Genomic DNA, 23,144 nt, shown 5'->3' with positions numbered 1-23,144 from the left:
CAGCATCAGTAGCACTGAATAAAAGGTTTGAAGAATCTTTGCTGTAAACAATTTTTTTAAGTTGCTGTCTCTTCCTTAAAATGAAGTGATTTAAAAAAAAAAAACCCATTCTGGCTAATTGAGGGTTCCACTTAAATCAAATTTTACTTTATATTATATATTGATAAAGTGCTCATTAAGCAGAGTCATGCTTTTTGATATTATATTTAATAATCCTTTTCACTTTTCTTTAGTTTTCACTTAAAATTATCAGATAACAAGCCCTATTGGTTAATGCTAAATACTGGTACTTTGTGCTAAGTCTTGTGTTTTTCTTGAATTAAGGCTTGAATGGCTGTAGTCACCAACTAACCCCAGACTTTTTTTTTTCTAGTAGGCAGTGGAGACTATTTTAAGCAACTCCTTTGAAGATGTCTACTCCAGACCCACCCCTGGGAGGAACACCTCGGCCAGGACCCTCTCCAGGGCCTGGCCCATCTCCTGGTGCTATGCTGGGCCCTAGTCCTGGACCCTCACCTGGTTCTGCACACAGCATGATGGGCCCTAGCCCTGGCCCACCTTCAGCAGGACATCCCATACCTCCTCAGGGTCCTGGAGGCTATCCTCAAGATAATATGCATCAAATGCATAAGGTAACTAGTTGTGTGTAATGGAATTTTTTCCCATTCCAAGATTCATTTACGTACATTAGATCATTCTCACCTATCTAATAGGTTAATCCCATTAATTCCCCCCTAATCTAAAGAAAAGATGGGCCATGTCTTAAAAGGTTTTTTTTTTAATTTCTTTATATCTCTATCAGGGGCCTATTGGTTATCATAATTACTTAAGAACTTAGGAAAATAGGCAGTCTTTAATTCATTGATTCCCTTGTATATGCCACTAGGGTTATTTTGATGTGAGAAAACTGTTTTCCTCTCTTTGGAGAAAAGACATTAGGCATAATAGAATTGAATATGGAAAAAATAATCTCCATTTCTAGAGAGGCTTTGAAGAGTGATGGTACCTTGTGATAGAATGTGAATCTAGAGCTTGACTGATCCATGTGTGGCATACAATGTGGGGAAAAGTATGCTGGGCAAGAGGCCAGGAAGCCTTGCTGCTGTTGTTGGTCTTGCCTCTGCCCCTGGCCTGCTTTGTAACTTTGGCCAGTTTTCTTAATTTCTTTGTTCCTCAGTTTCATCATCTGTCAAATGGGGAAAATACAATTTGGCTTGCCTCCTAGTTATTGTGAAGATCAAATGAGATGAGATAAAGTACTTGGCATGAGGCATTATAAACCTGTAAAATAATATTATTAGTGATAAACTGGCTGTCTGTTGTGGTTGCTTTTGTCTAGAGGAGAAACAATGTACAGGTTAAAAGCAGAAAAACATAGGTGAATCTCTCTCCAGGGTCCCATGAGGTAATCAAGTAAAAACTTGAAATTTAGTGGTTTTAGTGGTGAGGCAATTGGTGCCTTAGGAGAAAGGAGAAATACTGAAGAGCTATAAAAAACCAGATATGGAAACTATTGCTTTACTCATTGGTTATGATTTGTAAATAATTTGCTTCTAGAAATGACATCTGCTCATTTCTAGCATATTTTCCTTTCTGTGGGACCATTCCTTATTATAGATAGAGGTTTCTCTTTTCTAGGTTCCGTTTTTTTTAAGTAGGGAAGAGTCATACTTATCCTACTTCCTACCTAAAGAAAACCATTCTGAGTTTTTCACTCTCAGCTATGTGGATGAATTATCCAGAAGGGTCATTATTGTAGTCAATCATGACTTTAAAATAATGGCTTTTGAGGGACATTGTATAATGTGCCACTATGATTCTTTGAAAACTAAAACAATTCTTAAGTTAAAGATACTTAACAGGTGTTCAGCTGTAAATACAAATGTTTGGTTATACATTGCCTTTCCCTGGCCCCCTATTCACACATTTTCAATGCTCTCCAGACAACAGCTAACCTCTCCTGAGGCTCCATGGTCTCATGGTGATAGAGAACCAGTTGTCTGACCTAGCTGTTTTCTGTTCCTTCCTTCCATACAACCCCTCCCTTCCCCCTTTAGAATATTCTCACCTTTCTCTTCCTTCCACTGCTCACAGGTCAATTAATTATACTTGTCAATCTTATACAAATAGTATATCTTCTTTAGTTATACCTTCTTCCTTCACTCTTCCAGTTCTTACCCAGTCAACTTCCTCAGTAAAAATCTTATGCCCATCTTTTCTTCACACTCTTTTATTCTCTTTTTCTCTTACTTAATCATTGCCTTCTCTCTATCATTCAGCAATAGAGACCTCAGTAATTTGTACTAAATACCTGAATTTTAATTTATAGTACATTAACATAGCCTTCATTTCTTTTCTCTTAGGTTCTAGCCCTGCATCCATACTGAGTGCTGGACATTTCTACTTGATATTCTATTGTTACCTTAAATTCACCATATCTAAAACGAGCCCATCATTTTCTCCCCAAATCAATTTCTCTTCATGATGTCCGTTTTCTTAATTTCTAAGGAGCAAAACCTTAACTCCTCTTTAAGCCCATCTGTTCAGTTATCAATTTTCCTCTTGTCTCTCATAACCCTTCCTTTCATTCCATTCCTACTGCTACTAACCCTACCACTTTGACTACTGTAATAGATTTCTAACCGACATTCCTATCTCTAGTCTCTCTCCACCAGAGTCCATCTATATACTACCTACAGAATGATTTCCCAAATCACTTCTTGGATCAGCATATCATTCCCAAGTTCATACTTCCGAAATAGCTTCCTGTTGCCTCCAGGCTGATTCAGAGCATTCAGCTCATGTTCCATGCCTTCCACAGTCTGTCCCTGGCTTCTCTTCCTAGGATCAGTTTTCTAGGACCTGAATTCTTTTTACAAGCCAAATTGGCTCACTTCTTTTCCTTTGAGCATCCTTGAGCTTTCCTTCCTCTGGGTCTTTATTCATACATACCATTTCCTCTCCCTTTCTAAATCTTCCCATGCCTAGAGGTCCAGCTTGAGTCCTACTTCCATGAGGTCTTGTACCCCATAGTGATCCTATCTTCTTCTGAACTTGTATTACTGTGTGTATAGAAGTTAATTTGGCATTTAGTCACATAGTGTTTTGTGGCATCTTTTGTTTTATCTTTTGTTCTGTTTCAATTTTCATTTATTTGTCTCCTGACTTAGATTACAAATTCTTTAAGGGCAAGGGACTATGTTTTGTGTACTTTTGTATCTTGCAAAAGCCCCTTGTATGTTGCAGATAGTCCATACATTTATATTTATGTTCAGTGTTAAGGAATATCTTCATGAGTCATTCCCCAAGGAGAGTCTACTAAACTGTGGGTGCTTATAAAGAGATGATTTTCATTGTTGCACATTCTGCATTCTTAAAAGGTAAGTTTTAAGTTGCTTCTAAAGAAGCACAATATTGAGAAACTATCTCCTTGCCTTTTTGTAAGAACTAAAGGCAAAATGAGTGCACTTTGTACCAGTAGTCTTCATACTTAGCATTCTAATTTGGGAAGCATTAAAAACTCAAGGATTGACTGAGACATGAAAGGAAGGGAAAAGACAATTACTATAGTAACAGCTGTTTTTATATATTGCTGTCATCACACCCATGCTTTTCAGACACTGCTTATGTAAATAAATAATACCAAATGATGTGATGGCTGGCAGCAGAATCATTTTAGTACAGTTTAACAAATAGATATTCAGTGCTTCTTCTGTGCACTTTAATTTTGTTTCATATTGAAACTGGCCCTGCCTTCAGTGAGCTTACATTACTGTACATTATAGCATGTGCAAAAATAATTGTAATCCTAGGTAAATTGAGGGACCATGAACAATTATATGGATAAAGAAGACTTCTTAGAGAAGGAGGTACTATAGATTAGTTTTAAAGGAAAATAAGACTTCTAAGAGATAAGAATGGAGTGTGTTACAGGCCTGTCAGAATGAATAGAGATGAAAGAGGGAGAATGTTTAGTTCAGGAAAAGAGCAGATATCCAGTTATACTTAGAAAGCCAAGTAGGTGAAGTAGTATTAAATTAGGTTGCAAAGCCTGACTGTGAAGAGCTTTAAATGCTAGGTTGGGGACTTTGTATTTGTATTACAGAAGCACTAGGGAGCCATTGAAGGCTTTTGCACAAGGGGTTAGATACCTGCCTTAGGAATATTGTTTTGGAAACTTCTTTGGAAACAATGGATTAGAGAAAAGACTAGAAGCAGAGAAACCAATTAAAAGGCTACTATAGTAGTCCTAAGCTAAAATGAGGCCTGAACTAGTCTGAAGGTTTTTAAGTAGAGCAAAGAAGAAAGAAAAAAGAAGTGTCTGAAGGTGTAGATTCGATGAGACTTGATAACTGATTGGATATTGGGGTGAGGGAGAGGGAATAATGACAACTACTGAAACTTATATAGCCCTTTAAGGTATATAAAAGATATCCTATACATTATCTCATTTGATCCTCACATCAGCTCTGTGAGGTAAGTGCTACAGGTATTATTATCTCCATTTTACAGATGAGGAAACAGAGGCTGAGAGAGGTTAAGTGACTTGTCCAGGGTCACACAGCTAGTAAGTGTCTGAGGCGGGATTCGAACCCAGGTCTTCCTGACTCCAAGTCCAGCGCTCTCTCCACTACGCCATGCTGCCTCTCAAGGATGACTCCAAGGTTACAAACCTGGGTGACTGGGAGAATGGTGCTATCCTCAACAGACATAGGGAAGTTTGGATAAGGGGCAGGTTTGGGGGTGGGATAGGGATGGGGGAAAAGATAATTAGTTCTGTTTTGGACATGTTGAATTTAAAATGTCTGTGAGATGTTCAGGAAATGTCCAGCAAGCACTTATATTTAGGAATGGAATTCATGAGATGGAATAGGGCTGGGAGTCATTTGCATAGAAATGAGACTTGAGTCCTTGGAAGAAGATGAGCCCCCCAAGGGAAGAGGGTCCAGGACAGAGGTCTGAGGAACATGAGTGATAAGGGATGTGGATGATGATCTAACAGGAGAATGACAAGGAATAATCAAATGTAGGAGAACCAGAAGGGAACAATACCATGAAAGCTAAGGAAGTGTCTGGAAGGAGGGAGGAAGATGGAAGAAGATCAAGTAAGGGATGGTGAAAATTAAGAGGAGGCCATTAGATCTAGCCTTTAGAAGGTCATTGGTAACTGAGGATAGGGCATTTTCAGTAGAATGAGCTGGTTGAAAGCTAGATAACAAGGGGAAGAGAAAATAATGGGAAGGAAGGAAAGTGGATGCAGTAAATATCGATTTCTCTTTCTAGGACTCTGGCAATGAAAGGGAGGAGGAAGTATAGGGCAGCAGCTTGAAGGGTTAAGTGTGAGTATTTCTAGGATGGGATAGATTTAAGTACATTTGTAGACACTAGGGAAGGGGAGGCCATAGATATAGGGACACATTGAGGTATATGTGTAGTGGGAAGGGAGAATTGAATAATTGAGAAGCTTCTGGAAAGAGTCTGGAGGGATTGAGTTCAAAGGACCAAGTAAAGAGTTTGGTTTTGGCAAGGAGAAGAGCCACCCCTTTCTCAGAAATCTGAATAAGGAATTTGGGGGGGGCAGGGGAAGGTAGGGCAGTTGGAGTTAAGTGATTTGCCCAAGGTCACACAGCTAGTTTTTTGTGTTAAGTGTCTTGAGTCCGGATTTGAACTAAGGTCCTCCTGACTCCAGGGCTGGTGCTTTATTCACTGTTCCACCTAGCCGCCCCTGAATAAAGAAATGTAATTAGTCAGTACTTGATTTAAGAGTAAAGGAATTGGGGGTGTTTAGCCTGTAGAAGAGAATATGCAGCAAGGAAGAGGGTAATAGTAGGAAGTTTCAGAGTAGGAGTAGGAGTTTCATAGAGGCAAATTTAGATAGAATGTCATAAAGAAAAACTTCCTAATGACTAGAATTGAAGCAGAAAGGACTGCCTAGAAAAAGTTGATTTCCCTTAAGAAGTGTTTATGATATAGTTTATTGGCTGAACTGTATGGGTTCTGAAGGCTCTTCTAAATCTGAAATTCTGGGATTCTATGAATATATTTGCCTAGTGTCTTAGAAATATATCATAAGGGTTTTTAAATTAAAAGGGTTAAGGGGAGATAATTGCCCTTTATAGCTAATGTGTTTGACTATGATGATAATAGTAATAATAATAACTAACATGTATGCAGTACACAGATTTGTAAAACATTTTACATATTTTATCTCATTTGATCCTTATGACAACCCTGTGAGATAAATGCTATTATATCCCCATTTTATAGGTATAGAAATTGGAACTGAGAGACAGGGAGCTAAAATTGTAACAGAAAGAGGTAAATGTGACCTCTTAGGTATCACTGACACTTGATGGGTTGAGATCCATGAGTGAAATTTATCTCTGAAAAGAATCAGCCTTATTTGAAGGAAATGGAGATGGGAATGGAATATTTTGTTTGTTTTTTGCTTTTTGGAGGGGGGAGGGCAGGGTAATTGGGGTTAAGTGACTTGCCAAAGGTCACACAGCTAGTAAATATTAAGTGTCTGAGGTCGGATTTGAACTCAGGTCCCCCTGACTCAGGGCCAGTGTTCTATTCACTGCGCCACCTAGCCACCCCCCAATGGGAATGGAATAGATAAAAACTAAGGTAGAGTAACATTTTGAAAATATATTCATGTGAGAAAAACCAGAAACCAAAGTGGAGAAACGTGGTATGGTGAGCACTTGAGTGGGAACTATTGGAGACAAAAGATCAAATGACTAGTACTAGTACTAGTACTAGTTCTACTACCACCACCACCAATTCTACTGCCATTACCATCCTTAAATATTATATGTGTGTGTGTGTGTGTGTGTGTGTATATATATATATATATATACATATATAAATATATAGCACTTTAAGGTGTGTAGAGCACTTTAAATGCTATCTAATGTGATATTCAACAACTACCTATTTATGTCTACTTTACCATGAATTCAAAATTTTTGAGATTTATCTCCATGTGAATCCATGTCATAGGGCATTAATAGGAAATTACCAGAGTTTTGTAAATGATATTCTAAATGGACCACATCTTTTAATATTTTTCAGTTTACTGAAAAATGGGGAGTACACAACCTACTATTATGATTAATGTCTGTGGATGATGGAAAAAAAATTTGATTTGTTAGAGCAGAATAGCACCTTAAAGTCTCTTTTCCAACAAAGCATCTGCTATCTGTATGTCAAAATAATTCATGTTGCCTTAAAATATAAGACAGTAGAAAAATAGCCCTGTTCAGTGATCTTCTGATCATAAATATCAGATAAGGAGGCAGAGCCAAGATGGCAGAGAAAAAGGAGGTGGGACTTGGCTGAGCTTCCCTAAATTCTCCTTCAAACAACTTTAAAATAATGCCTTAAATCAAATTCGGCAGCAGTAGGACAGGGATCAACAGTTTCTCAGCCCAAGACAAATTAGAAGTTTGGCAGGAAAGGTCTGTTGCACTTGGATGAGATTGGAGCACAGGCAAGCCAGTAGCAGGCCTTGGGAGCAACTGAATTAGCAGTGGTGACTTCTGGAGCTCTCAGTCCACAGACAGGAAAGGAATCTGAAGATTACAGGGGTGCCTTTGCTGATGGTGGGTGCAGGATTCTGTTACGTTGTCCATATACCAATCTGGGACAAGGAGAAGCACTAGCACGCCAGAGCTTGCACATCTTGGAAGAACTGAAAACTTAAAACTTCCCAGAGAACTAGCTCTGAAAACAGCTACAAAAAAACCTGAAGCTTAGAAAAGCTCCCCTTTGCCCTGGGGCCAGGGCCCAACTTTAGCATAAATTTAAAGTTAAGAAATTGGTGGGAAAAATGAGCAAACAACAACAAAAAAAGAACCTGACCATAGAAAAGTACTATGGTGACAGGGAAGATTAAAACACAAACTCAGAATAAGACAGAGTCTAAACTGTTACATCCAAAGCCTCAAAGCAAAATATTAATTAGTCTTAGACCACAAAAGAATTCTTGGGAGAGCTCAAAAAGGATTTTTAAAATCAGATATGAGAGCTAGAGGAACAATTGAGGAAAGAAATGAGAATGATGTAAGAAAATTATGGAAAAGAGTCAATAGCCTGGTAGATAAGCAGCAAAAAAATAACATCTTGTGAAGAAAATTCCCTAATTATTGATTAGAGAACTGCAAATTAAAACAACTTGAGATAACTCACACCTATTGGATTGGCTAAAATGATAGAAAATGACAGATGTTGGAGGGGGATGTGGAAAAATTGGGACACTAATATGCTCTTGGTGGAACTATGAACTCTCATTCAACCACTTTGGAGAGCAATCTGGAATTATGCCCAAAGAGTTATAAAACTTGTGTATACCTTTGATCCTGCAATCCTACTATTAGGTCTGTTTCCCAGGGTTATCAGGGGAAAAACAACCTATGTGTTCCAAAATATTTGTAGCACTTCTCTTTGTCATGGCAAAGAACTGGAAATTAAGGTGATACCAATCATTTGGGGAATAGCTAAAACAAGTTGTTTATGATTGTGATGGAATACTGTTGTGCTATAAGAAATGATAATCAGGTTGGTTTTTTTAAAAATGGAAAGACTTGCATGAAATAATGAAGAGTGAAATGAGGAAAACCAAGAGAACATTGTATACAGTAACACCAATATTGTTTAAAGAATAACTGAACAACTAAGCTATTCTGAGTACTATAAGTTTTCAAATCAACTACAAAGAACCTATGAAGGAAGATGCTATCCACCTCCAGAGAAAGAACTGATAAATAGAAGTATGAATAGTATTATTTTATATATATACATACACACACATCTACACATGTATCTCTGTTAAATGGTGGCCTTCTCTAGTTAAGGGTAGGGAAGGAGGAAGACAGTTTGAAGCTTAAAATGTAACAAAACATTTTTTTAAAAAAACAAATAGGTAAAATGTTAAAAGAAGCCCAGAAATCCACTGAAGAGAACTCCTTAAAAGGCAGAATTGACCAGTTGCAAATAGAATTGGGCAGGTGGAATCTAATGATTTCTTTAGACAGCAAGAAACAATCAAAATCAAAAGAATGAAAATATAAGAAGAAAATATGAAATATCTCAATGGCAAAAAAGCTGACTTGGAAACAGGTCAGGAGAGATAATTTAAGAATTATTGGACTACATGAAAGGCATCACCCAAAAAGAAGCTTAGACATTATCTTTCAAGAAATGATCAAGGTGGGGTGGCCAGATGGTGCAGGGAGTAAGAGTGCCGGCCCCAGAGTCTGGAGACCTGGGATCGGTTCCGGGCTCAGATACTTAACACCCACACAAAATAACTGGCCATGCAACCTTGAGCAAGTTACTTAACACCGATTGCTTAAAAAAAAAAAAAAAAAAGGAAATGATCAAGGAAAACTACCCTGATATTCTAGAACCAGAGGGTAAAATCGAAATTGAAAGAATCCATTGATAATCTACTGAAAAAAGATCCTAAAATGAAAACTCAAAAGGAATATTATAAGCAAATTTAGAGTTCCCAGGTCAAGAAAAAAATACTGTAATCAGCTAGAATGAATTCAAGTATCGTGGAGCCACAGTCAGGATAACACAAAATTTAGCACCTTCTGTATTAAAGGATTAGAGGGCTTAGAATATGATATTCCACAAAGTAAAGGAGCTAGGATTACAACCAAAAATCACCTGCCTATCGAAACTGAGTATAATCTGGGGGGGGGGGGGGGGATTTTACCTGAAAAAGAAGACTTTCAAGCATTGAAAAGGTGAGAACTGAATAGAAAATTTTGACTTTCAAATACAAGGAAGAGAATCGTAAAAAGGTAAACAGGAAAGAAATAATAAGGGATTCAATAAAGTTAAACTGTTTAGATTTCTTCATGGGAAGATGATACATATAACTCTTAAGAACTTTCTCATTATTAGGACAATTAGAAGGAGAATACACAGAGAGCACAGGTGTGAGTTGAATATGACGGGATGATATCTAAAAAAATAAAATTAAGGGTGAGAAAGAAAAATGCACTGGGAGAAAGGGGAAGGGAGAGGTAGAATGGGGTAAATTATCTCACATAAAAGAGGTGCTAAAGACCTTAAATAATAGAAGGGAAGGTGGAGAAGGTAGGGGGAAATGCTTGAACCTTACTCATAAAAATTGTCTCAAAGAGGGTATACACTCAGGGTACAGAAATCTTTGTTAGCCTACAGGAAAATAGAAGGAAAAGGAAATGGAGAGGTGCTGATAGAAGGGCAAATTGGGGGAAGTGACAGAAGCAAAATATTTGTGGATGGACAGGGTGGGAAGGGAAAGTAGGATAAGTGAGGAAAAATAGGATGGAGGGAAATATACAGTAATCATAACTGGAAAAATTAACCACAAGTTTTTCTGATAAAGGCCTAATTTCTCAAATATATACAGAAGTGAGTCAAATTTTTGAGAATGCAAGTAATTCTAGGTACATGATTAAGACATTAGGGGTGATATAAGCAAATTAGAGGACCATGGAATAGTTTATCTGTCAGACCTATGGATAAAGGAAGAATTTATAACCAAATGAGACGGTGTATTTTGTTGTTCAGTTCTTTTTCAGCTATGTCCAACTCTTTCTGAGTTCATTTGGTATTGTTTGGGGGGCGGGACAAAGATACTAGAGTGGTTTTTGCCATTTCCTTCTCCAGCTCATTTTTTTAAAATTAATTTGTTTGTTTCCTTTTAGTTTACAGGATTCAATTCCTTGAGTTTCACATTTTGTCCCCCTCCCCCCCTTTGGCGGCTTATAGTCAAGTATAGGATCTGTAAATACTTTCACCAGCTCATTTTACTGATAAGGAACTAATGATAAGTTGGATGCTTTAAGAAAAACCTGAGAAGACTTACATGAACTGATGCAGAGTGAAGTGAGCAGAAGCAGAACATTGTACACAGTAATAGCAATATTGTATGTATGGTGATCAGCAGAGAATGACTTAGCTATTCTCAGCAGTCCAAGACAATTCCAAAGGACTTAGGATAAAAAATGGTAGCCTCCTCCAGGAAACGAACTAATGGAGTCTGGATGCAGATTGAAGCATACTTTTTCAAAGTTTCTTTATTTTTCTTGTTATTTTTCATGGGAGGGGAGTTCTGTGTTTGCTTCCACATGACTTATATGGAAATGTTTTGCATGACTGCATGTGTGTGTGTGTGTGTGTGTGTACACACACACACACACACACACACACACCTTATATCAAATCACCTTGCCTCCTTATTGAGGGAGAAATGTAGAGAATTTGAAACTCAAATTTTTAAGGAATGATGGGCAGCTAGGTGGCGCAGTAAATAGAGCACCAGCCCTGGAGTCAGGAGGACTTGAGTTCAAATTCAGCCTCACACACTTAACACTAGCTGTGTGACCTTGGGCAAGTCACTTAACCCCAATTGCCCTGCCTTCACCCCTCTAAAAAGACAAAATAAAAGAGAAATAAATGTTAATTGTTTTTATGTGTAATTAGGGGGAAAATAAAACATTAACTATCAGGGAAAAAAATCACACAAGCCATAAAATAGGGAGGTCTATGTTGGCCAAGGGTGTTCACTATTGTGATGAAGGAAATTTAGCACAAACAAACTGGAGGTTGAAGAGTGATTTCCTTTGGTTGGTGAGGTCTTCACATACTCTTCTTGCAAATTATATCATGCTAGTTGCATTAGACCCCAAACTATTGCAAAGTCTCATGGTGGTATATGGTTGTGAGACATGGAATGAACGCTACAATCCCTGAGGAACTGAAAATGAATATTGCTCTTAGGGCAGTTGAGACTCATGGTGGGTGTGAACAGGCTGTAGTATATAACCAATGAGGAATTTCAAAGAATTGTTCAGATATCAATGATAGGAAGAAATGTTGGGCTAGTCACTTGTTAAGGGTGCAAGAATACAGATGGACAGCCTGACAGTTCCATTACTATCCTCATAATGCGAGGAGAAATTGAGAAGGGCCTCTTGTATATTGGATGGACTCCCTGTGACAAATTTATGGAAGGACATGAACATCTGAACAGGATTAGAAATGCATGGGTGAGGGGCAGCTAGGTGTTGCAGTGAGTAAAGCGCCGGCCCCAGAGTCAGAAGGACCCAAGTTCCATTCTGGCCTCAGACACTAACACCCACACAAAAACACTAGCTGTGTAACCTTGGGCAAGTTACTTAAACCCAATTGCCCTCCAAAAGGCAAAAAAAAAAAAAAGATATTTGGGGCAGCTAGGTGGTTCAGTGAGTAGAGCACCGGCCCTGGAGTCAGGAGGACTTGGGTTTGGATCTGTCCTCGGACACTTGACACACACACACAAAAACTAGCCGTGTGACCTTGGGCAAGTCACTTAACCCCAATTGCCCTATATCCCCCCTCCTAAAAGCAAAAAAAAAAAAGCATGGATGAATTAGAGCCTGCATCATTTGAGGGAATATCCAAATCATAGATGTTTGAGTACAGAGACACGGGCAGGTAATAGATGGATAGAAGATAAGTAGAAAAAGCATGACACGAGGCTGGCCAGGTGAGAAGAATGTGAGTGCTGATGTTCAGAACACGCTCCCGATGGCATAGAAAGCTGAGGGTGACCGTTTTTGAAAACGTATTGAGAAAGAGGTGGCTCCAAGGTAGGGTACTGTCCAGCGTGGATGCATCAGTGCCAGCACAGAGAGAAGGTGGAGCTGCTCAGCTCCTAATGTGTGTCTGTATTCTCTGTTGAGGAGAAAAATCTTTGGAATGGAAAGGATAGAACTAAATTGGTTAATAAAAAGTTTCATCCAGATTAAATAGATAGTAAGGAAAACCCTTAACCACTCAGTGATTTTCGGTCACTGGGCTCAGATGAACTGTATCCCAGTGTCCTGAATGAAAGTATGTGATGCTGAGTCACTAAACTAATAGTTCCTATTACTAAAATACTAATTACTAAATGTTTGAAAGATAACAGGATAATGGAGAACGGGGAAATTACTGCTGGATAGGAGGAAGACAGATATTACCGCAATTTTCAGGAAAATAAAATGTATAAACTCTGGGCTAGTAAGTTCAATTTTGCTTCCTGGCAAAGGGATGGTTAGTAAGTATGTATGAAAAAAGACTGTGATCCCTAAGAGCCAGGATGGGTTTGTCAAGAGCAGGTCATCTTGTGTACTCTTTCCTGACACATTCCTTCCTTGATAATTCTAGAATTTTGGGTAGAAGTTTGAGAGAGGCAGATTTAGGTTTACTATGTAAGACAACACTCTTAAGAGTTAGTGCTTTTGAGGGAGGTGGAAAATTGGGAAAGAATCTTTACAACCTATGTCTCTGACAAAGGACTCATATCTAAAATATACAGAGAATTGAGTCAAATTTATAAGAATACAAGTCATTCCCCAATTGATAAATGGTCAAAGGATATGGATATGACAAGGCAATTTTCAGAGAAGGAAATTAAAGATATCTATAAGCATATGAAGAAATGCTCTAAATCACTATTGATTGGAGAAATGCAAATCAAAACAACTCTGAGGTACCACATCTCACCAGTCAGATTGGCTAAGATGACAAAACAGGAAAATGACATGCTGGAGAGGATGTGGGCAAATTGGAACACTAATGCATTGCTGGTGGAGTTGTGAACTGATCCAGCCTTTCTGGAGAGCAATCTGGAATTATGCCCAAAGGGCTATAAATACTTTTATATCCTTTGACCCAGCAATACCACTCCTAGGGTTATATCCCAAAGAGATCATAGCAGCTCTTTTTGTGGTGGCAAAGTATTGGCAATTAAGGGGATGCCCATCAATTGGGGAATGGCTGAACAAGTTGTGGTATATGCATGTTATGGAATAGTACTGTGCTGTAAGAAACGAGGAGCAGATGGACTTCATATTTACCTGGAGAGGCTTATACAAACTGAAGCTGAATGAGAAGAGTAGAACCGGGAGAAATTTGTACACAATTACAGACACAACGTATGTGTGATGACCAACTTTGATAGGCTGGACTCTTCTCAGCAATGCAGTGATATAAGTCAATCCCAAAAGACTCATGATGGAGAGAAATGTGTGCATCCAGAGAAAACTAGAAAGAACTGAGTTTATATCCAGATGGAAGCAAAATACCTGATCTTTTTCCTTTTCTTGTTTGGTTTTATGTCCTCTTGACCATTTTTCATTCCATCTGATACAATCCATCTTTATAACCTGAGTAATGTCTAATGTGAAAGTATTTACAGATCCTATACTTGACTATATGCTGCCATGGGGGGGAGAGGGAAGGGGGACAAAATGTGAAACTCAAGGAATTATGGAATTGATTAGTGCTTTCCCAAAGTGGAATGGGACAAGGAGGGAGGAGGTTTCTCTTTGCCAGAGGCTTTCAGATAGAATCCAGATGACTGCTTATCAGATATTTACTAGAGAGGATTTGTATTCAGATAATAGACTGGACTAGATTCTTTGAACTTACTTCCAGCTTTGTGCTTCTGTGAGTGTTCGTCAACAGGTTTATGGACATCTCTGAGTATGAGATCAGGATAAGGTGGAGAGGAAGACAGAGCCAGGTACTGAATTCATTTGTTTGTAAAGAAAGGAGAGAGACACTGTGGCAAGAAGGTCACAGCAGCAATGATCTATGGAATAGATGATAACAGACTGATAATAGTGAAGTTCAGGAAGAGACATTGCTGAACAGTGATAGCAGGAGGAGCTCAGAGAGGCTGAATATGTCTCTTCTCTCTGGTCCTTATGTGTTCAGGGATGTGACAGAATTATCAACTAGCTTTGGAAATTAGGAATTTAGTGCCTTCTGGTAAAGAGCAAAGAGTATGAAGCAATGTTAATGGTATAAATTGGATTACAGAGAATACAAGGAAAAGGAAAGGAGAGGGTAGAGGAAGAAAGGGACTAAAGAGGTAGGTTTGAGCCTAAATGGGTCTGAGATCATGAAGAAAAGGAGCTGGGGAAAGACATTTCTTTTGATGAACTTTGAATTCCTAACTTTTTTTTTGGCCCATTTTGAGGTGAAGAGCTAGGCTTAGACATGATTTCTGTATCAGCTGTATTGTCAGAACTCCACTGTGGTTACTTTTCAAGTAAACCACCTCTCCCCTTGGGCTTCCAGAAAGCTGTCAAAGATGAAAAGTTGAACCCTAGGTTTTTTATTAGGACACTGTGGATCTTTGGTGGTCAGGATCTTAGTCCAGGCTGTGAGGTGCTTCATTGTGCTAATTAATGTTAGGCAAGAGAAAGCCTTGAGGGTTTATGTGTAATAATATCAAACTGATAGAACTACTAAACTGTCTGTGAGGATCCCTGTGGGCCACATACTGACTTACACAACCACATGTTTGTGTATCTTTTTTTCTTTTTAAATCACACTCAGGGCCATGTTTGATAACCTCTGGTGTAGCCATCCTATGATTGGGAAAGGTTGATATCAACAGAAAACAACTTTGACTCACAGGGATGAGGGGAGCAGGAGGAATGTATTCAAAAGCTATCCCACACATTGAACATGTTCTTGGCTTTTTATCAGGCTTGATGTTTGAGGAAGCCCATTGCTGAAGGTAGTATTAAGACTTTGCCTGATATTTCAGTTTTTTTCAGAACCAACTCATTTTGGCACCTAGGCATCTTCTTCAAGGCCTAGATCTTGGAGGTCTTAAATTTTCTAAAAATCAGATTTTCAGATCTGAAAGAATCTTTAAAGGGACATTTCATCCCAAAGGACAGTACTTTTCTTGTACAGTGTCCCTAACAAATACTGTCCCACTTCTCAAATTGCAGTTGCCAGCCCCTACTACCTCCAGGGACATACCTTTTTTTCTCTTTTGGTTAGAGGCTTGACAGTGAACCACAATCTGCTTCTCTTCAAGGAATCTACCTATTACTCCTAAATTTATCCTCTGGGACCAAACAGAATGAATTTAATCTTTCTTCCACGTGTGACAGTCCTGGTATTTAAAGTCAAGTCTCTTTTTCTGGGTGAAATGTTCCCACTTTCTTCAACTGATCATTATCTAGGATGCTCTCTAGTCCCCTCATCTTTTTTGTCTTATCTCCAAAAAAAAAAGTCCTTACATGGTTGTAGAAACCTAACAGCACTGAGAATTATATAGTCTCTGGAGTTTTAGGAAATCTCAGATTCATAAAGTGGTAAAACCATTGTTTCAGAGATCAAGGGATCTGGGTTCAAATCCCCACTCTGACAGTGCCTCTGTGATTTTTGTCAAGGCACTTAACCTTAGTTTCCTCCTTTATAAAATGAAAGAATTGGAGTAGGTTGCCTCCAAGGTCCCTTCAAACTCTTCATCTGTGTCCTGTGATTATGTGGATTCATATTTGACCTGTAATTCTCTTTACAGTTTTCTTGACAATTTATTATCATATCTCTCCTGGAAGACATGCAGAGGGGAAACTCCCTATTGCCCTGGGACAGCTGATTCTCCCTCCCCCCCCCCCATTCCTCCACCCTTTTTTATTTGGATAGTTGGAATGGACATTTTTTTCCCTTATTTTGAGCTATAGCCTACTTTATTGTAACATCTACCCATTGTTCCTGATTCTGACCTCCACTTCCAAGCAAATAACTAATCCCTCTTTCACGTTATAGTCCTTCTAACTTTAAAGACTGCTATTATCAATATCTCCCTCTGTCCCTCCTTAATGACTTTTCTCTCAGCTAAGTATTTCTAATTCTTTCATCTTATCCTCATAAGGCATGGTTTCCAGCCCATTATAATTTTTGTTACCTTCCTCTTCACAAACTTAAGTTAGTCTCTTTTAAAAGCCTTGATACCTGGTATTAAACTCCAGATGTGTTCTGACCAGGGCAGAATGATGAGATATCACCTCCTTGATTCAGCCATTGTTTTTTTCACTGTAACCTTAGGTCTCCTTCTGGTCTTTTGATTTGCAGCATTGCACAGCTGACACATTAGACTTACTCACCAGAAGGCCTAGGTGGTTTTCACATGAATTCCTTTTTATTTTCTTCCTTTGTACCCCCAATCTTGGACTTTTACAGTCAGTTAAAAGAAAAAACCCACAATTCTTAAGTACAGAACTTTATATTTTATCTGTATTAAATTTCATCCCTTAAATCTGGCCCATTATTACAGCTTTATACATATCTATGTTGTCTTCTATTTGTTGATATATCACATCACCCAGTGGGGTAAGCTTGTCACCAATTTCTTTATCCAGATCACTAATAAAAATGTGAAATAACCCTGGCCAGGGAAGGAACTCTTACTTTACCCCCCTACCCCCACTCCCAGACACTTGCCCCAGTGCACACTTTCTCTCTCTTCTTCCACTCCCTCTTTGCTGACATCAGAGCATTAGCATTCTTTGACTTCCAGGTTATGGGAGATTTTTGAAAATATTTCTCTGAAATTCTGGCAACCTTTACCAGTTTTACTAACTTGTCATAAAAGGAAATGGGGTTTATAATGAAACCATGTTAACCTGTAGTGATCACCTCTTTCCTTTTCAAATATCTGTAAATCATACCTTTAGTGATCTATCCTAGCAATGTCTTAGGAATGTATATTGCATACCAGTCTGACTCTCTGTGACTTCATTTGGGTTTTCTTGGCAAAGATTTCCTTCTCTGGCCTATTTTACAGATGAGGAAACTGAGGCAAACAGGGTTAAGTGACTTTCCCTATTTCACATAGCTGGTAAGTGTCTGAGACCAGATTGAAACTCCAGTCCTCCTGACTACTCCAGGCTTGGTACTCTATCTACTACATATCCTCTCTTCCCTGCCTTAATAGACTAACCCAACCTCAGTAAAATATCACCTCTCCTGTTGGATCTACTTCCTCAAAAATCACTAGTCTTTTACCTTTTTGAAAATCAAAACCTCATTTACCCTTTTCCATCTTGACCATTTTCCACAGTTCCTCAAAATTAACCATTCAATACTTATGTTGGCAAGTTCTTTTGGTGCTGCAGAAAATAGTTTTCTAAGCCAGGTTAAAGACACAAGATAATGGTTAAGTAGTTCCACCTTCTCTACATTGCCCATCTTTCTGTTTTCATCCAGTAAGGGGATCCTTATCCTTAGTCTTCCACTCAACTCAACTTTGCTAAATAGGCAAAATGGGTAATTATAAGCCTTAGGGAAGGCTTTTAAGCCCTTCCAGAACAACTTGTTTTAAGATTGTCATTTTCTTTTTCCATCATATTCATTTTGGAATATTTCCTTCTCCCCTCTACCGCCTAGCAAAACTTCTCTTGTATCAAGGAATAAAAAAGATTTTTTAAAAAAGTTAAGCAAAAGTAACCACCCCATCAACTGGATATGATAGTATATGCAGTGCTCCACACCAATTGTCTTTGCCTCTAGAGAAGGGAGAGAAGTCAATTTTTTCATCTCTTCAAACTAAGTGTAGTCATAATTATAAAACATTCATTTTGTCTTTTTTTCCCCCTCTTTTCATTTCTGTTGTAGTGATTGTGTATTTTCCTGGTTCAACTTCAATTTTAATGTGTTCATATATTTTCCTGTGCTTTTCTGAATGATTGTTACCTTCAATTAGTTACATCCTCGGTGCCACATTTTGTTTAACCATTCCCAGTCAATGGGCATTTACTTTGTTTCAAGTTCTTTGCTACCACAAAAAAGTGCCGCTATCATTATTTTGGTGTAAGTGGGACGTTTCTTTGTGTCTCTGACCTCCTAGAGGAGGAAGTTGTGTGCTTCCAAATTACTTTACAGAGCAGCAGGGCTACATGGAATGCTGCAGTTATTTCTAAGTTGCGTATGAGTTAGATTTTCCACTATGGTTGAATCACAATTCATAATTCCATCAATAATGCTACATGCGTTATAGTGAGCCTGTCTTTTCACAGCTCCTCTAACCTTGACTTTTCTTATTTTTTGTCAGCTTTGCTGATTTGCTTCGTTGTAAGGTGAAGCCTCGAGTTTTGATTTTTCATTTCTCTTCTTAGTGATTTGGAGTTCATATTTTTTAAATAAACTTTATTGAAATATTGTTTTATATCACCTACATTTCTGCCACTGTATCTTTTCTTTCTATCCACTCCCAAAGAGATGAAAGTATAGGAAAATTAACTGACATGTCAAAAAGTCAGACATATATTCTATTCTCATAGTCCCCCACCTCTACAGAAATATAGGACATGAATACCTTATAACTCTACGTGGGGCGCCAAACTTGGTCATTATAATTTTACAATATTAAGTTTTGCTTTTTTGTGGTTCTTGTCATTTATATTGTTGTCATCGTATTTCATGTTTTCTTGATTCTGCCTCCTTCACATTGTTCATGAGTCTTCCTATTGCATTCATCACATTGATCATTTTTATAGCACAGTAATATTCCATTTTGGTCAAGTACCACAGTTTATTTTGCCACGTCAGCGATTGATGGATATCTATTTTGTTTCTAGTTCTTTGCTACTTGGAAAAGTCCCTCTTTAAATGTTTTAGTGTTTGTGGGGCCTTTCTTTTTGTCATTGACTTCTTTGGGTTGTTTAAACTCAACTGTAAAACTTCTGAGTTTAAAGGGTACAAACATTCTAATCATTCTTTTCAGATAGTTTCAACTTGCTTTCCAGAATGTTTGGATCAATTTACCAGCAATGTATTAGTATCCCCATCTTTCCATATCCTCTCCAGTATTAACTACTCCCATCTTTTGTAATTTTTATTCATTTGCTGGATGTGAGGTGAAATTGAAAAGATGTTTTCATTTACATTTCTCTTATTAGTGAGTAGGAGCATTCTTTCATATGATTAATAGTTTGTGATTCTTTAGAGAACTGTTTTCACATCCTTTGACCACTTATTCATTGAAGGACAACTCTTGGTCTCATATTTTAAGTTAAGGGGTGTGTGTGTGTGTGTGTGCACGCGTGTGTGCGTGTGTCCGCGTGTGCACAAAAATCTTGAAATGCTAAACCCTTATCAGAAATGTGATGCAAAAATTTTCCCCCAATTTGACCACTTCTTTTCCTTCCTAGGCATTCTGTTTTAGATACTACCAAGACCTTTCTTCCCCCCTCCCTGCCCTTTTTTGTATTTCTTTTTCCAGAAATTACTTATTAATATTTAAAAATTTTTAAGTTCCATATTCTCCCATCCCCAGCCCTTTCCTTTCCCATTGAGAAGGCAAGCAGTATATCAGTTATACACATGAAATTATGTAAAACATTTCCATATTAGCCATGTTATACCCATCCCCCCCAAAAAGCAAGAAAAATAAAGTGAAAAAATTAAACTTCAGAGTAACCAAGTCATTCACAGTTGATCATTGTTACAATATTGCTCTTACTGTGTACCAAGACTTTTCAGTCTCATAACCAAAGTTACCTGTTTTACTTTTTGTAATTGCTTCTAATGTTTCTTTGGTTAGGAGGTGAACAGGCAGTTTTCAGAAGAAATCAAAGCTATGGTCATAATGTTCTAAATCACTACTGATTAAATAAATGCAAATTAACAACTCTGAGGTACCATTTCACACCTATCAGATTGGCTAATGTGGCAAAATGAAAATAGTGCTGGAGAGGATATGGGAAAATTGGGACACTAATACACTGTAGGTGGAGTTTTGAATTGAACCAACCATTCTGGAGAACAATTTAGGAACTATGCCCAAAGGGCTATAAAACTCTACATGCCCGTGTTTCCCCGATAATAAGACACTGTCTTATTATTTTTTTGGACAGAAAAACACCAGAGGGCATATTTTCAGGGGAGGGCTTACTTTAGAGGAATCTTACACAGTAAGGGGAGGGCTTATTTTCGGGATAGGTCTTATTATCGGGGAAACATGGTACATAGCCTTTGAACGGACACTACTAGATCAGTTTCCCAAAGAGATGAAAGAAAAAGGAAAAGAACCTACATGTACAATTATATAGCAGTAGCAAAGAATTGGAAATGGTGGGGATGCCCATCAATTGGGACGTGGCTGAACAAGTTGTATATATGATTGTGATGGAATTCAGTTGTCCTTTAAGAAGTGAAAAGAAGGAAGGTTTCAGAAAAACCTGGGAAGACATATATGAACTGATACAAAGGGAGGTGAGCAGAACCAGTTGAACATTGTACACAGTAATAGCAATATTATATGGTGATCAGCAGTGAGTGACTTAGCTATTCTGAGTAATACAATGATCCGAGACAATTCCAAAAGACCTAGGGAAAAATACTATTCATCTCCAGAGAGTTTTTTTCTTTTTTTACAATTTTTTACTTTATTTTCTTGGAGGTATTTTTTTTGTTTTTTGGTGTGTGTTTTCTTTTACAACATAGCTGATATGGAAATATGTCTGGAAATAATAGTCTATATCAAATTGCTTGCCTTCTCAAGGGGAGGGGGGAGAAATTTTGGAATTCAAAATTTTAATAAATGTTTAAAAATTTTTTTACATGTGATTGAGAAAAATAAGTTAAAAAATAAAAGAACTCTCCTCTTATTGATAGCTATCAAATTTCCCTGATGTGATTCTCTTTGAACTTTTAAAATGTGTGATCTTTTAATATGCAAGTTACGTAACCATTTGAAACTTATGTAGTAAAATGGTTTCAAATCTAATGTTTTACTGGTAGTACTTATTCAAAACCATACTACTTTTTTTGTATTCATCCTGTCAACTGCCCTCACTTCCATCTCTTTTATATTTCCTTATTAAAAAGGAATTTGTTAGTGAATTTCTCATTTAGCCACATTTGGTTATTTTAGTAGTTCTCTTCCTCATTCAAGTCAGTTACATCTCATCAGAATTTCCTTGTTGAATGCCTCCTGTCCCTCTTAAGCTTCCCTTAGAATTCTCTCTCTCCTCTTTTTTGGATTTTTTTTTTCAAATCTTTTTTCAGGAGAGGGTGTATGCCTCCCTTTTTGGTCAGAGACCAGTCTAAAATAGTGATAATCCTTGTATTTTCTGTCACTTGTGTGCATATGTGTATGTGAGATTTCAGACTCTACCTAGCATTTCTCTCATACATCATGTTACCAATGACACAGCCACCATCTACAAAAGCTTGTCATCATTTGACATTTACAATATCATCATTGTACTTTCTCCAACCTAGATGTTTTCCTTCTTGGTCAGAAACTGGTCTAAAATAGCGATAATCTTTGTATTTTCTATCACTTTCGGAAAAATGAAATGTTAAGAAATTCAATTGAAGAATTTCTCAGTTGCCATACTTTTAGTAGAGATAAAGGCCAGCATATATCTGGGTAATTGAAGTTTCTTCATTGCAGTTAGACCTTGCTTCTGTGTTAGTTTTGTGATGTGTAAAGAATACATCATTCAGTTCTTCCTGATGGTCTAGTGGCCTGTAGTATATACTTAAAATACTGTATTATCTTTGTTTCTTTTTCTTTTGTCTATCATATGTTCATGTCAGACTTCCACACAAGTGAATGTCCTCTTTTTAATCTTTTTTATTAACAAGCATCTATAAATCTTAGTGTACAATCACTTCCCCTCCCTTCTATGTTATATCATTTTCTTAAACAATATGTACTGTTTTGTTACCTTGTTCTAGTTATGAACTGTATCTCTTCAGGTCTGTGATGTCCACAAGTTGCCCCAAGTTATCATCTCTAGCCCACTTTCACTATTATCTTTATTCTGTGCGTTAGCATATAGACATCCAAACCAGTATCATTGGGGCGGCCAGGTGGCTCAGCGAGTAAGAGCACCGGCTCCAGTGTCGGGATGACCTGGAGATCAAATCCCGGGCTCCGACACTCAGCACCACACCCAGAAATAACTGGCCGTGTAACCTTGAGCAAGTTACTTAACCCCGATTGCTTAAAAAAAAAAAACAAAACGCAGTTTCATTTCTGCCCCTTTTCCCATTTTCCATGCCAAATTAATGAGTATCTCTGATGCTATCATTTTATGTCATATATCCTGTTCTATCTGGTTTAATAGTCATGCCTAAGCTATTTTCTCCCTTGTCTTCCCTTTTAATTTAGTTCCAGTTGTATTCATTTTTGTTTTCTGCCATCATATGTATTGAAGCTGGGGCAGCTAAGTGGCCAAGTGAATAGAGTACCAGCCCCGGGGTCAGTAGAACCTGAGTTCAAATCCGGCTGCAGACACTTGACATGCTTACTAGCTGTATGACCTTGGGCAAGTCACTCAACCCCAATTACCTTG

At 37.9% G+C, this 23,144-nt stretch overlaps 1 protein-coding gene across 5 annotated transcripts in view; it reads left to right on the top strand.

The window, feature by feature from the left end:
- Positions 1-23,144, top strand: part of SMARCA4 (SWI/SNF related BAF chromatin remodeling complex subunit ATPase 4) — a 129,044-nt gene that overhangs the window by 19,160 nt on the left and 86,740 nt on the right. For all 5 annotated transcript variants that reach the window (XM_069083042.1, XM_069083044.1, XM_069083043.1 and 2 more), the window contains exon 2: positions 374-632. In XM_069083042.1, the coding sequence (XP_068939143.1) occupies positions 411-632 (222 nt within the window). In that variant the 5' untranslated portion in view covers positions 374-410. The remainder of the gene's footprint in view (positions 1-373; positions 633-23,144) is intronic.

The sequence above is a fragment of the Petaurus breviceps genome, unplaced genomic scaffold, assembly GCF_028583685.1.
Source record: "Petaurus breviceps papuanus isolate PSGF00001 unplaced genomic scaffold, PetGlider_PUasm1.0 172, whole genome shotgun sequence".
Taxonomy (NCBI): Eukaryota; Metazoa; Chordata; class Mammalia; order Diprotodontia; family Petauridae; genus Petaurus; species Petaurus breviceps.
The sequence above is the reverse complement of the archived record's forward strand: the minus strand, read 5'-3'. Positions and strand labels throughout refer to the sequence as shown.